Below are 16068 nucleotides of genomic sequence, written 5' to 3' on the forward strand. Positions count from 1 at the left end.
CATTTTAATTATAATGTGTCTTGGTGTGTTCCTCTTTGGGTTAATCCTGTATGGGACTCTGCATTTCCTGGATGTGGATAACTGTAACCTATTCCAGGTTAGGGAAGTTTTCAGCTATTATGTCTTCAAGTATGTTCTTAGCACCTTTCTCTCTCTCTTCTCCTTCTAAGACCCCTATAATGCAAATATTAGTGCGCTTGATGGTGTCCCAGAGGTCTCTTAAACTGTCTTCATTTCATTCTTTTTTCTGTTCAGCATCAGTGATTTCCACTACTTTGTCTTCCAGCTCGCTGATTCATTCTTCTGTATCACTTAATATACTGATGATTCCTTCTAATGTATTTTTCATTTCCATTATTGTATTCTTCATCTCTGGCTGTTCTTTATATTTTCTAACTCTTTGTTAAAAACTTCTAATTTCTCGCTCTGTGCATCCATTCTTCACCCACATTCTTTTTTTTTTTTAATTTAATTTTTTTTTTGGCTGTGTTGGGTCTTCGTTGCCGCGCGTGGGCTTTCTTTAGTTGTGGCGAGTGGGGGCTACTCTTCATTGCGGTGCGCAGGCTTCTCATTGCGGTGGCTTCTCTTGTTGAGGAGCACGGGCTCTAGGTGTGCGGGCTTCAGTAGTTGTGGCATGCGGGCTTCAGTAGTTGTGGCTTGCGGGCTCTAGAGCACAGGCTCAGTAGTTGTGGCCCACGGGCTTAGATGCTCCGCGGCATGTGGGATCTTCCTGGACCAGGGATCAAACCCGTGTCCCCTGCATTGGCAGGATGATTCTTAACCACTGAGCCACCAGGGAAGCCCCACCCACATTCTTTGATCAACTTTATTATCATTACCCTGCACTCTTTCTTGGGAAGATTGTCTTTTTCACTTCACTTAATTCATCTTCTGGGGTTTTATCTTATTCCTTTGACTGGAACATGTTCCTCTGTCACCTCATTTTGCCTAAGTTGCTGTTTGTATTTTTATTTATCTGATAGGTTAATTATGTTTCCCAACTTTGGAGAAGTGGTCTTCTGTAGGAGACATCCTATGCATCCCGGCAGTGCACTCCCCTCGTCACCCAAGCTATATGCTCTAGGGGTTCTCCCATGAGGGCTGTGTGGGTCCTTCTTTTGTAGAGGGCTATTTGGGTGATGTGGTAGGCTTTGTTGGCGCCTGGTCCAGTTGGTTGCCAGGCCCTGCCTTGTGCAGAGGCTGCCGGCTGCTGGTTGGTGGAGCTGGAAAACCTCAGGGAGCCCCAGAACTAGTGCTGGCTCACTGGTAGGTAGAGTCAGGGTCCAGAAGACTCCAGGGTTGTTGCCTGTCCACTGATGGGTGAAGCCAGGTCCTGGAGTTAGTACCAGACTACTGGCAGGCAGACCTGGGTCCTGGAGTCTGGTTTCTAGGCCTAGGGATCCCAGATGCAGACAGATCACTGGTGTGTGTGTGTGTGGGGGGGGGGAGGTCCTGACACAGTTGGGTTTGGGGTTCAGGGTGTCCTGAAGCTTGTATTTGGCTGCTAGTGGGCAGGGGGCCGGGGCCAAAGTGGTCTCAGGGCAGGGTCTGGCCTGCTTTGGGCAGGCTGGATTCACAGGCTGTGGGAGTCTGGTTTTCTTGCAGTTGGTGTCTGTCCCTTGGTTGGTGAGACTGGTCCAAAGCCCGCAGCAGGCTTCCTGGAGGGCAGGGCTGGGGCCCAGAGGATTCTGGGACTGGTGCCTTCCCACTGGTAGGTGGAGCTGGGTCCTGAGCCTCTGGTGGGCAGGGCCATGTCTAGAGGCGGCTGTGGGTTCAGGAAGTCTTCAGGCAGCCTGCCTGCTGATGGATGGGGCTGTTCCCCTGCCTAATTTGGCTTGAGGCATCCCAGCACTGGCCCCTACAGGCTACTACTGAAGCCAGGTCTTGGTGCTAATGAGCCAGAGGGAGGATTCCACAATGGCGACCACTAGCATCAGTGTCCACGTGATAGAAGGGAGCTCCCAAGGAATGGCTGCCATCAGCGTCTATGTCCCCAGGGTGAGCTGCAGTTGCCTTTTGCCTCTCTGGGAGACTCCCCAAGACGAGCAGGTAAGTCTGGCCCGGGGTCCTATCAAATTACTGCTTTCGCCCTGAGTCCCAGGGCATGTGATATTTTGTGCACGCCCTTTAAGAATGAAGTCTCTGTTTCCCCCAGTCCTGTGGGACTCCTGATATTAAGCCCTGCTGGCCTTAAAAGTCAAATGTTCTGGGAGCTCATCTTCCCAGTGCAGGGCCCCCAGGCTGGGGAGCCCGATGTGGGGCTCAGAACTCTCACTGCTGTGGGAAAACCTCTGCAATGTAATTATCCTCCAGTTGTGGGTCACCCACCTGGGGGAAAAGGACCTGACTATATCGCAAGTCCGCCCTTCCTACCTGTCTTGTTGTGGTTTGTTCCTTATGTCTTTAGTTGTAGAAGGTCTTTTCTGGTAGGTTGTGGTCTTTTTTCATCGATGGTTGTTCTGCAAATAATTCTGATTTTGGTGTGCTTGTGAGAGGAGGTGGGCTCAGGATCTTTCTACTCTGCCATTTGGCCAATCTCCCTGATTTCTATTTTGAAATTCAAATCTTAATTCTACTAATGAATTTTGAGACTTATAACAATATTTCCTCATGTCATCCATCTCCCTTTTTAATTCTGCTTGCTCTACCTACCATATCTCATTTCTCTTTTTACAAACTGCATTCTTAAAAAGTACAAAGAGATATTTTTCTCAATTTTTATTTTATTTCCTGGAGAAAATATTTTTTAAAAGCATGCTGATCTATCCCTGCATCTAATATGCTATGGTCTCTTTCTTACCTTTTGAATTTTTTCATAGGGTTTATCCCACCTTTCAGTACAAAAATCTTATGTTTGTCCATAAAAAGGTGAATGAATGTTTACTCTGTAATTATTCTCATTATTCAGAGGATTATTTTAGAATCCTCCCCTTGGGGAGCTGGCTAATGTAAATTTACATTACCAGGTCATACAGTTCCAGCAGCTGGAGAGTAAGAAGAAGGAAGTTGGAGACAGGGAAAGCCCTAGAAGAGGAACTTCCCTGTACTGCTTCCAGGAAGAAAAAGTTCCCTATATCCATAACTTAGTTTGGCTCAGCCTAAGTACCAAGTAAATGCTGTGTGGGTCTGGCTTCCTTTCTCATGCTGGCACCTACCACATCAGGGATAAAAACATCCTCTGAATTAAGGATTTTCTTCTGGGTATGAGCATACAGTAAAAAAAGTTTAAAAAATTAAGTTGTAAGTATCTGTAGTTCTCCTCCTAGCTTTCAAAGGAGGCAAGAACTTTTCTGGCTCAGGCAGTTATCAGGCCTTTAATATGTGAATCAGAGAGAAGTACAGTATAATGGCAGAGCTGATCAGTAGGCCTAACTGCTCCATACCTTAAACGACCAGGAAGGACAGGGTAAGGAAGAGAAGTGAGGTCAAGGGAAATGAGATGGAGACGAAAGGAAAGTATCTGAGAGAATGAAAATTAGTGGCTACAGAGAAGGGCAGGATCTGAAGAAAGGGATCTGGAGAGAAGACTTATAGTAATAACTCTTAAAATATGATGTGTGCTGTTTCCTCCTCACTGCCCATCCCATCCCCTAAAAACACCACCCTACAGGAAAAATCTACATTACCTGGATTTGACTTCATGGTGTGATGCACTTTAAGCCAGAAGCCAGAGGCCTGCCCCATTTGAGCTGCATGAATTGTACAGCCTCCTAGTGCACTGCTTTCTAACGCTAATCTAGTGGCAGCCCAGGGGTTAGGAGCACAGGCTTTGAAGCCAGACTCTCTTGACTGGGCCCTAGCCCTGCCACTCACAGGCTACTAGCTCTGTGACTTTGGGAAATTCATTTAAACTTCCCATAAAATAGGGATGGTAATAGTACCTACTTCAGAGGATTATTGTAAGAATTAAAGTTAATTCATGCAAAATGCTTAGAACAGTGCCTGGAGTATACGAGACAGTAAAAAATGCCTAGTTTATACAATTAATTAAAAATAAACATTACCATTATCACTAAAAATTTTAAGCTTCCTCTCTACCTCCTGTGGCTTGCCTCCTTTCAAGTCCCTCTTCTTCTAAATTAGAGAGCATTAGATGCTACCAGGGGCAGCTCCCACAGCCTTGTTGATATTCTGCTACCTGTGGTCAATGTGAGAAAACTGGTTTGGAGCAAGAAAAGTAGGGCTGATGTGGTGTGTGTCTCTTCATCCCTACAGCCCATGTTCCTCTACATTACAGGGTTTGTCAGGTGAGCCTCCAAACATTTCTTAGGGACACTGCTACTTCTCAGAAGGGGGTAGGAATTAGCCCTGGGCCTTGCTTCCAAAGGTCCCACTTACTTCTATCCCTAAGAGTATGTCCCCATTTCTAGCATGTCAATGTTCCTTCTCCCTGGTTTCCTGTACTGGGGGCAGGTCATTTCATTGGGGATCCTATGGAGGCATGTGGATACCAGGTCATCCGCCCTAATATGTACCCTGGGTGATCCCCTCTCCCAGTCTCATTCATTAATTCACTTAACAAATATTTACTGGTCATCTTCTAGATGCAAAGAATACTGAAATAAAAGATACTGTTCTTACCACAAAAGCTAATCCTTTTATTCCTCTAGTACACAGTACTTATACAAAATTCTCATTGCTCCTTTCATTGCTCTTGAACAGTTAAATTATACGAACTTCTGAGCTACAAACAACAAGAATGCTTTTTTTCTCAAGGAGCTTCTAATCCAGAGACCAGGGGTGGGTGAATGAGTGAGTGGGTGTGACAAATGTGGGTGACATAGGAAGATAAAAGCTATAAGAGGAGTCAGCCTAGGGTGCTACAGTGAACTTAGAATGGGGAAAGAAGAGGAAGAAGGACAGAGAGGAACTCCAAGAATAAAGGGCACAGGAGCTCAGTTTGGGGACTAGCCTTAAATAGCAACTATTTTCCATTTCAAGTCTTTTAACTTGCTCCATGCCCTTTGCAGTCACTGCCAGCTTTTCAGAGTGTTATAATGAACACCCACATTGTGGGCCTTCATAAAAACAGCCCAGTGGTAGACAAAAACCAGGCACACTGTTTTTCATACATACCTCGTATTTCATGGTAAAAAATCCATCCCCTCCAATGCCCTCAAGTGCAAAGGCCTGTACAATTGGCCATTTCTCCACTACAAACATATCAAATATCTGCAAGTGACCTAGAGGAATCAAGTACAACATGTATCAAATATCGTCCTGGATACAGCAGTCTAAACCTGATCTAATGTGGTCATTAGACATCATTTCTCACAAGTTCACCACAGCCTCATCAAGCAAAATAAAACTGAACCAGATACACAAGTTACAAAAATTCAGATTTCTCTACAGTATTTTTTCACATTCTGGTTTCCTAAGTAAGTAAATAAGTAAATAAATAAATAAATAGTGGCCTACTACATCTGACTTGTATCACTAAGTGGATATATTTATTAACAGACCAAAACTTGGCTCCTTTCCCTTAAGAAACACAGCTAACCAACTTCCTCAAGGGAAAATTACCAAATCAAAATTTTTCTTTTCCTATAACAACAAGCTTCAATGTGCAAAGTTTTTTTTTTTTTATAAATAAGATACAAGCACTGCTAAGCTTGTTGATTTTTTCCCTCTGTTTTCACACTTTTTTTTTTCGGCCATGCCGTGTTGGCATGTGGGATCTTAGTTCCCAGACCAGGGATCGAACCCGTGCCCCCTGCACTGGAAGCACAGAGTCTTAACCACTGGACCACCAGGGAAGTCCCCTACACATTATTTTTGAGTCTCACTGTCAGCATATTTTTAACAGCTACCCAAATTACTATTTCTTATTAGCAAGAGGCCCCACATCTACACTTCAAGTATAATAAGTGGTATAGCATAGATGGCAACTGTGGTAAATCCTTTATCAGTTCTTCTGACTGCTGCTGGTAGCATGCTGTGTTGCTGCAGAAACTTCAGTTATGAACACAAGCTTGCATAGGATAGTTCCCAAATTTCATTCTGCTTGATCCTCTCTGCCTTTAGTGAAAACAGATCAACAGGTTTCCCAGCTGAATGCCTCCACTGAAAGGAGAAGTAAGGACATTCGATTCACACACCATCCCAGCAAGGTTCTAAAATGGCTGACTGTCAGATACGCACCTTGGGAGCTGTAAGGAATGCCAATTCTACTACAGTCTCGAACCATGTCTACAAAACTGGCAATTTTAAATTCTTCTGCAGCTTCCTCATCTTCATACTAAAGAAGGAAATAGAAAGGAAACAGGCTCTCATGAGACATCATACAAAATCCCATATTTTCTGTGCATTTTTATTAGTTGTCCCAAATGTCCCTAGAGGGTTTTTTTGTTTGCTTTTGTTTTGTTTTGTTTTTCTTGGCCGCATTGCGTGGCTTGCAGGATCTTAGTTCCCTGACCAGGGACTGAACCCACTTCCTCGGCAGTAAAAGCACAGAGTCCTGGAACGCTAGGGAATTCCCATCAAGAGGGTATTTTTAAAGGCAAGTTTTAGTGTTTGCTGGTCAGAAACATGTCAATCCCTTACCTTACACCACACACAAAAATCAACTCGAAATGGATCAGAGACCTAAATGCAAGAGATAAAACTTGTCCTCAAAAGTCCCCCAAATGCTCATATGGAAAGAAGGGTTCTGGACCTACATTGGGTCACAATTTCCACGAAATCCTAAATCTCAAGTCCCAATTTGATTTCTAGCCAAATCTTTGAAAAGGGTCTAAAGGGAAATAGAAACAAATACCAAGAAATCCAAACACTGAAATGTCACAGAGCTTATCAAATTCTCCTGGGGCAGTTCCTAGGCCTGAGAGAATGCACCCAGGCCGGGGATAAAGAAGCAGGGCAGGAAGGCAGGTTCACAAGTCCACTATTAGGTCCCAATTTTAATAGTCCTTTTTGTCTCTGTCAGGCATATAATTTATCGCTAGGGTAGCCTCATAATGAAATATGAAAAGTTCCACTAAAACAAATAACCTTTTTTGTGTAACCACATTTCACGAATTTTTTTTTTGGGGGGGCCATGTCGCGCAGCATGTGGGATCTTAGTTCCACAACCAGGGATCAAACCCATGCCCCCTGCAGCGGAAGCTTGGGGTCCTAACCACTGGACCACCAGGGAACTCCCCAATTTGATTTCTTTAAGGACCTCCTGTTCCCATTCTATCAATACATTTTCCTGAACGAATATCCTTAAGAGTGTCTCTAAGCGCCTATTTTATCGTTTCTCCTCACCTCATTTTCAGTCATGCAGTGGAAATGCAGATTTCTCCAATGTGCCACATAGGGTAAAAGATAGCGATAATTTATAGGATTACAGTACAGGTGGACACTATCTGATTTAATCAATATAATCACATCTGTAAGAAAAACAAAATTAAAACACAAGATTGTCAAAAGCATTTCCTTTAGACATCTTCTGCCCACATAATCAGTAAAACCACTAAAACGACAGAAACAATGTAACAAAACTCTAAACTGAAAATTCTTTAATTAGGCAACGTGCTTCAAAGTGACTGTAGAACACTCAAGTGTGGACAGCAAGCATTTCCTCATCCCCATGCTATGCTTCCACTACTGTGGCCCTCTGGTTATGGTAGAATAAGTCAAAAGAACAGCCTTCAGGGTGTTTCACAAAGTTCAACACAGCAAAATTTGTTGTACCAAACTCAACTGTGTACTTTGCTGTGGAGATAGATAGTAAATGGAAACTCTACAGGTAAAAGCCACTGAGGCAGGAAAACAGCACCAAATATGGCCAGTGACTGGTTCTCCTGCAGACATCAGTCTATAAAGCTCTTGGCTGCTGGCTCATCTGGCTCAAGGCAAATCGTGGGCCCGAGGATACCCCTTTCCTTGCAACCTGGGAAGGGTTATTGTATACAGATGTAAACTCTGTACGCAGGAAAGGCTGGGAGGAAGAAAGTAGAGGCAAGTGATCAGCAGCTCACAGATTTAGGGAATAATCATTGATGTTGGTGGGTCAAATAAATAAAGCAATCCCAAAGGTGCAAATAAAACCAAGTAAACTAACAAACAAGCCATGGAACGGGGCAGGAATATTAAAACAGTTTGAACACTGAGAAAGAAAGCAGTCACACTTCCAGAAGAAAAGCAGAGGCTCCATTCTACGGCTCCTCAGAAACCAGAGTCATTAGGCCTCTTTCTAACAAGATGACACTAGGGAAGGGGCTAGAGGAGATGGCTGGAAGTGAGAGAGGAGCGTGGGGGCAGAAAGCAACTGATGCAGCAGGCTTAGGGCAATGCCAACACAGTAACACAGTGTGACAGACCATAATCTACAAAAACATAAGCCCAGTGAATACTGATCTCAGCTGACTGCACAGCTGGGTGGCCTCATGAAATAAAGCTCCATGATGGTGGCCTTTTAAGCCACTCTGAGCTCCACACCTGGTCAGACCCTAGGTGTTCTAGGCAACACAGTATGGAGCAGGCTCTTCACTGCTGACTCTCAGCTAAGTGCTGGAGTTAAAAGGTAGCAAGGGATGAGAAAGAAGCCCCGTCTCATTCTGCTGGGAGACCCACCCTGAATCACCTGTAGGTCACCTGCTCAATAGTGAGAGTTTGATGTCACTGAGGGCTTCCTGTATACACTGTACTCTATACTAATGTGTAACATACTGCAAAGAATTAGGATCCAGTAAAAGAAATAATGCAACAGCTACTAAACCTAATGAAGCATGCTAAGGATCTCACAAGACTGACGTCATCACTACAAATAAATTTTAACAGAGTACACAGTCAGGTAAAAGAAAGCATAAGAGCACGTAAACTATTTTAAAAGTTTCTTTTTAAAATAAATCCTTCGTGTTTGCCTCTTTTTCTCTCAGATAATTAGGGATTGTAATGTAGAAGATAAATCTGGTGAACTCAGCTTTCCAGCTACTTGGATTTAAAAATGAATTTATTAATTTGGAAGAAAACGCTTACTTTATAAGCACGCATTGTGCTAGGTGACAGGATAAAGACAAAGATAAGCAAAAAGGAGCACCTTTGAGGATTTAAACTACTTCCTTAATTTCAGTACTGCAATGTCCTTAGCAACCTTGACTGCAGTGAAATGTGTGGTTGGTACAAGTATCTGCCTTTTTGTAACTGTCTAAATGAGCTGCCAAGATGAACTCTTTCCAAACCAGTATATGTTTTACAGTGTAAGAAAGCATTTTTTAAAATCAAAATCTGAAACTAAATTTGAATTGAAAAAAAATTAACAGAAGGAATAATTTCACCCTGTTTTCTGCACTTCCTAATAAAAAGAAAATCTTTCACCAATCTATAAGGATAGATACTATTAAGGACTTTACTACAGAAGAATTTTCACATACACTAGGCCAGGGTTCTTCATCTTCAGCACTACTGACAGTTTAGACCAGATCATTCTTTGTTGTGGGGAGCTGTCCTGTGTATGCGTTGTAGGATGTTTAGTAGCCTCTCTGGCCTCTATCCACTCTGCCCAGTTGTGACAATCAAAAGTGTCTTCAGATATTGCCAAATGTCCCCTGGGGGATAAAACTGCCCCCAGTTGAGAATCACTGTATTAGATCCACAGCAAGATTATTTCAACATCAGATGTTTGCTTTCACGCGTCCCCCAGCTGCTTCACAAGAGCTGTCTCTCATCCATTTTGATTTGTCTATTCCTGTGTCTCCTGATCCACCTGGCAGACAAGTCATAATGCTAAGTATGTGATATCAGAGATAGCTCCTGGGCATCACCCCATAGCAGCATGAACACAGGGTGAGTGTCTCAAGAGCCGAGGAAAGGGGAATGTAAGCAGAAAGTCTGCATTGTAGTCAGAGGCATCGTCATAAATTACAGCTCACAGAAAACAATTCCCAAAGACAGAGCAGGACAAAGAGGCTTTGTTCCTAAGCTGAAGATCCACATGAAGTCCTCCTTGCAGGAGTAGCCTGCAGGCTTATCCCTGACTCACAGCTGAAAGTGCTTTCATAGGACAACGGCACATAATGTGAACCTCCCAGCATGTAGAGGCAATGGAAAATTCAGAGGAAAACTAGTACCTTGCCAAGAAGATATAAAGCCAAACACTGATGTTTACATTTTTCCTCTAAAACCTATTTATCTAGTAAACATACTCTGAAAACTACTTGTCACTAGTCTCTTATAATCCAGCAGGTAACCGACAGAGCATATTACTTAACGTATCAGCAAAGAAGAAATGTCGTTTTTCATTAATAAAAAAAGCAAAAATTTACTGGCTCTTCAGGCTATTTTAAATTTGATCATATTTTTCCATAAAAAGGCCATGAAATAAGAATCCAAAGTACTAAATCACTTACTCCTCTCTCACACAGAGTTCACCAATATATACTTACCATCTAGAACTTCTTCAGAAAACCCTGTTTTCTCAAAATCACTGGTATTCTGATTGTACAAACCAAACAGAAGATAATTTGCCAGCTCTCTGCAGCCTTCATTGTACCTGCTATCGATTCCTGCAAGGCAAAAAAGGCTCTGATCAGCTGTACTGTACTACGGGGAGCATATGAGTCCCAACAGTTTGCCCCTGCTCAGCAAAACCCTAATGGTTAAGTTAAAGGCAGCACCTCAGACCAGTTTTGTGCCAGAAGCCAAACTAAACAACTCAAAGAAGCAGGCCTCAGCATCAAGTACTCTTACATGGATTCAAGATCTATATAGTTGAGACAGTCAAACATCACAGAACATAGAAGCTGTTAATTTAATCAAAAGCAATTCTTGAGGATAGAAGGAACCAGAAAATATAGTCCAAGTCCTGCCATAGTTGGCTAAAAATTTTTAATACTTTCAGTTAGAATAGGAATAGGCATCAGAAAAGTATTCTCTTCTCAAAGAGACCTTTACCAAAACACGTGGAATTAAATAAAGGAGGATTAAGGTGGTTTGAAAAGAACTCAAAGAAGTAAAAAGAGGACAAGTGAATGAAACCGCAGACATCCATCATTTCACAAATATTTATCAGGCCCAAGGCCTAGCACTCTGCTGGGTGCTGAAGCATGTAGTAAACATGCCTACAAATGGTCTTACAGTCTAGTAGGGTTGGGTCAGAGACTAATAAAAAGGAAATTAAATACTGCCTTCACAACTGCCTTTCAATGCCACAGGCACATATACTAACTGGTTCCTGGATATCTGTGAAGGCCCAGAGCTATGACCCTGGGCAAGAGGGACATGTCAAGGGCAGGAAGCAGCTGGCTACGTGAGGCTAAGAGGAAGGGGTTGGGGCAGAAGAAGCTCCAAGAATGGAAATATGGCTGGAGCCTGGGAAACAGGACTGCCAGTTGTTATTCAGACCAGTGAAAAGTAATGGGCATTCAGACCAGAGGGGCTTAGGGACCACCTGTGGTAGGGGACTTCAAATATGGGAAGATTACTTTCTCAGCTAGATCAAAGCAGCACAGCCCTCTTTTATGCCATTCAACACTTTAGTGAAGAAAGAGATGAAAAAGAATCAAAAGCAGAAATGACCTGGCCTACATAAGGCCTGAAGTAGAAAGGGCTACAGAGCTAAAAATAACCAGTGGACTGGGCAGCATGTCCTCTGCTAAAGATTCCAGCTACAGAAACTGCCACAAAAAAATGCTAACATTAAAAAGACTGACCATGTAAAATTAAAGGCAAAAGATACTATATGTAACCACCATACTCTAGTTAATAAAGTTGTTTCCCATGGGGGAATTTTGGGCTACAAATCTGATACTGCTAAATATGCATACTGGAATTAAACAAGTAAATGGATGGTAGACAGTAGGTGCCAAGTTTCTCACTGGTGGAGTGGAAGTTTACAGATAAGCAAGAGAAGGAAGCTAGAATGATCCATGTAGTAATGGGTTAGAGCTAGAAGCACTAATATGAATTCATGTTTAGCTTAATACAGTAGAGACAGTTACATAACATATACAGATGTATATATATACACCACTTAAGGTACACACATATATTTCCTTACTTTGTCAGCTGAGAGGGCCTAAAAGCAATGACATCCCAGTAGCAAAGAGCATACCCAGTCCCCAGATCTTGGTTTCTAATACCTTTCTCCAATAAAAGAAATCAGGGCTCCTTAGAGAAATGGCTGATTCTAGGACTGAAGCAGGTAATACACAAAATAAGACTGGAGCATCTTATAGTGTCAGAAAGTACAGAAGTACTAAACAAACTATAACTTTTATGGTGATATATCAAAGGGAGGGATGTAGGAACCAACTGAAAGAGCCCCAAACAGCCAAAGCTGGAACAATTTGAAGTAGTAGTAGATTATAACCTAAGGTATAAATGAAGTAGTACTGGATTTTAACTCAAAGTATAAAATAAATCTCCATGAAGACATACAAACAAACGATTGAATAAATAAATAAATGGGGGAGAAGAGACAAATATCCCATGCAGAAGAATTTCAAATAATTTATGTAGACACTACCCTCCTCAAGGCAATGGAGCATAATCCCGACTCCTTAAGTGTGGGCTCATAGTGACTTCCTTCCAAAGAGGACAATATGGAAGGAGGGGTGGGGAGAGTACTTTACAATGCAGAACCTGACAAATATTATCTTAGCCAAGTGATCAAAGTCAATATAAACAGTGAAAAGTCTTGTTGTTAGTATGTATCCTTGATATCGTGTGATGAAAATGGCATGTTACTTCATTGGTCTTGCACTCCAAAATCCATAACCCCAGTCTAAGCATGAGAAAAACATAAGAAAAATCCCAAAAGAGGGATTTCACATATGTCAAAACTTATCACATTGTACACTTTAAATATGTGCAGTTTACTATACATGAATTATACCACCATAAAGCTGTTTTTAAAAAAAGGTTAGCAGAAATTCAGTGAGAACATCTCCTACACCATAATAACTAAATGAAAAATGCCAAAGTGGAGGGAGTTGAGCCAGAGTTGCTCAGAAGGATACTGTTGAGGCTAGAAGGATAGATTAAACCAACCAACCAACCATGAGATGCTATGATAACCCTAATTACCCAAAAAAGCAGAATTCACTAAACCCCAGAAGCTGTTTAAAAACATACAAGTGCCTCACTGATTTCTTGCTTCACGTTCACATACAGCTGTTTCACATTCAGCTGTCCTGAAGGTTTTTTTTTTTTTTTTTTGGCCGCACCACGCAGCATGTGGGACCCTAGTTCCCTGACTAGGGATGGAACCCACGGCCCCTGCATCAGAAGCACATAGTCTTAACCACTGGACCACCAGGGAAGTCCCTGTCCTGAAGGTTTATTAAGTTTTTACCTCAATCTTCACACCCAACTTCAAACATCAATTTCTGCAACATTTGTGTTTTCATTAAAAATATATATATATATATGGTCTCGTGATATTCTTATAAGTTGACCTTTTCCTCAATCCTTTAGTATTCTATATTCAAGTAGCCCACATGATCAATTTTATGCTGCCTATTTTTACTAGGTTGAGCCTTAACTAACAGAAATAATAGCATAAGTCCAGTAACAAACAGGTGATTTTATTCATAAGTAAATTCATGGCAAAGACAGCCCCCACACCCTTGATGGCTGCAGCTGGAAAGAGAATCCAGTGAGTGTTGTTTCAGCATTTGACTGGAATTCTAGGCCCACCATAAACTATGTCTCTTGGCTAAGTGAGTGATGAAGCCAAGATTCAAACCCCAAACCTGCCTGGCTCCAGAGTGCACGTTTTTAATCACTCTGCCCACTGCCTATCGTAAGTTTAAATGCAAGTGCTATTAAGTGAAAAAATAAAATTATGCATAGATTATCTGAGGAAGGACAAACAAGAAAGTGGTTCGCTTCTGGGAAGGAAATTGGGTGGTTGACAGACAAACAACCTGAGCTAAGCAAGTTTTATGACTCAATACTGTGAATGTAAATGAAAGTGAGATAAAGAAGGAGATTGACCTGACATAGAAAAAGCTCCAAGATATACTTATCAAGTGAAAAATTTTCAATTAGATTAACAACAATATACATAAAATGATCCCTTTTGTGTTAAAAGAAAAATACGGTTGACATTATCTCTGGGGAGTGGGACTGGGAAACTGGGATGATTAGAAAATTTTGTTCATTATTATTTGTGTAATGTCTTAATTTTTAAATTATATGATGTATTTTCATAATAAAAACAGTGTTAAAGAACAAATAAATGCCCAATTCTGCCACTCTATGGCCCTGAGCAAGTCTGTTTGATCTCCCAGAGTCTCAGTTTCCTCCTCTGTAAAAAAGGGACAACACTGTTTCTTGTAAGGTTGCTGTGAGGAGAAATGAGATAACATGTACAAAGTGCCTGCTCTGTGGTACAGGCCCCCTATCTCACTGATATCTCACCTGATCTCATTAAAACAGCAATAGATCTCAGGGGAACAAAAGCTGGGAGAAGAATACTAACTCACAGCTTATCTCACAGTGATGATACTATTATTATATCTTCCTGTGAACAGAAGCCAAGTTGCCCCAGCCCTGAGTCCCACCTTGTTAAAAGCACTGACCTAGGATGCAGAGGATCCCGTCGGGTTGAGACTTGCTGCTCTGGGTCAGGATGCTCTGAACCTGGCGGAGTCGACTGCAGCTGCAATAAGAACAGAAATCAGCTTCCTGAGTGCCAGCACATGAAGGCATGAAGAAGAGAACGACTGCTAGGGATGGAAACTGGTCCTTGTCTGACTTTGGTATCGGAATCATAACAAGAAATTAGGGAGCATTCTTTTTTTTTTTCTATTTTTTGGAAGAGATTATGCAGAAGTGGTCTGAAGACTAAGTCTGAACTGCTGATTATAAACCGATGGTCAGTGGCTCTCTGGCTCAACAAAGGATGGAGCCAAAGGCCCTCTCATGATGAATGCTGGACAGGATTAGAACTGAGCAGCTGACCAGAAGGACTTCCAATGACTTCTCAATTTTGAAGTTTAATCAAGGAAGAGTTTCTACACTTATCTGTCCTAACTGTGGTCATCATTGGTCTGTTAAAAACAAACCAAAAAACAAACAGATAAAAACCAAAAACTGGCCTAAGGACCTAAAGGAAGCTCTGATGTATCATCATCAGAGAGTGTCAGTAGATGGTACTTGGTCCCATTTCTGTGCAGATCTCTGATTCCATTGGTTTTAGGCATATGCCCTTCCTCCCAAACAAAGCATAAGAAGAGACACGACCAGACATTAATATCACTTCTAAGGACCCCATGCTTTCCATATCAATCCCTCCTCCTTCCCAGAAGTCCGAGAGAGAGCTGGTCACTTTCCTGCTTGAGACTGATCTTTCCACAGGGTCTGTCCACATCACCTTCAGGTCCAAGATCTGTCTCCAGTATTCATTCCCTAACACTCCTATATTAATTTTTTTTCCCTACAGTAAACATATTCCCAGCCCTACCACATCATTATTATCTAAGATCCTCCACAAACCAACTACAGTAACTGTTCCATCCATAACAATCAGATTTCATCCTCACCACTCTGTTCCGGTACACTGCTCTACGCTCACCCAAGCAATAGTATTTCCAGTCAAACAACACCACTTCCCTTCCTTGGATTCTCTTTCCCCCCTGGATTCTTTCTGATGTCCCCATACCCCAAGTCCTTGACTTAGTGGTCATTATCACTGTCTTCCCTCAAGATGTTCACAGTCTTCCACCTAATACCAAAACCAAAGATAGCACCAAAAAATAGAAACCTACAGATCAATATCTACCATGAATATAGATATAAAAATCCTCAATAAAATATTAGCAAATAGAATTCAAAAACATACAAAAAGAATTGGACATCATGACCAAGAGGGATGCAAGGCTGTTTCACTACTGGTAAATCAATCAATATAATCCATCAGACTAAAGAAGAAAAAAAATCACACAACCATATAATTGATGCAGAAAAATCATCTAACAGAATTCAACACCCATTCATAATAAAAACACTTAGAAAACCAGAAATAGAGTTTCCTCAACTTGATAAAGAACATCTACAAAAAACCTCCAAAGCAAAGTTTGGAATATACTTAATGGTGAAAGACTAAATGAGGAACAAGAAAAAGATGTCTGCTCTCAT

At 41.8% G+C, this 16068-nt stretch overlaps 1 protein-coding gene across 2 annotated transcripts in view; it reads right to left on the bottom strand.

The window, feature by feature from the left end:
- DNAAF9 (dynein axonemal assembly factor 9) overlaps nt 1-16068 on the bottom strand; it is a 148483-nt gene that overhangs the window by 109945 nt on the left and 22470 nt on the right. For both annotated transcript variants that reach the window (XM_059898974.1, XM_059898973.1), the window contains exons 2-6: nt 14511-14590; nt 10371-10490; nt 7249-7373; nt 6142-6238; nt 5077-5183 (exon numbers count right to left, since the gene is read on the bottom strand). In XM_059898974.1, the coding sequence (XP_059754957.1) occupies nt 5077-5183; nt 6142-6238; nt 7249-7373; nt 10371-10490; nt 14511-14590 (529 nt within the window). The remainder of the gene's footprint in view (nt 1-5076; nt 5184-6141; nt 6239-7248; nt 7374-10370; nt 10491-14510; nt 14591-16068) is intronic.

This window comes from Balaenoptera ricei, chromosome 15 (assembly GCF_028023285.1).
Source record: "Balaenoptera ricei isolate mBalRic1 chromosome 15, mBalRic1.hap2, whole genome shotgun sequence".
NCBI classification, from domain to species: domain Eukaryota; kingdom Metazoa; phylum Chordata; class Mammalia; order Artiodactyla; family Balaenopteridae; genus Balaenoptera; species Balaenoptera ricei.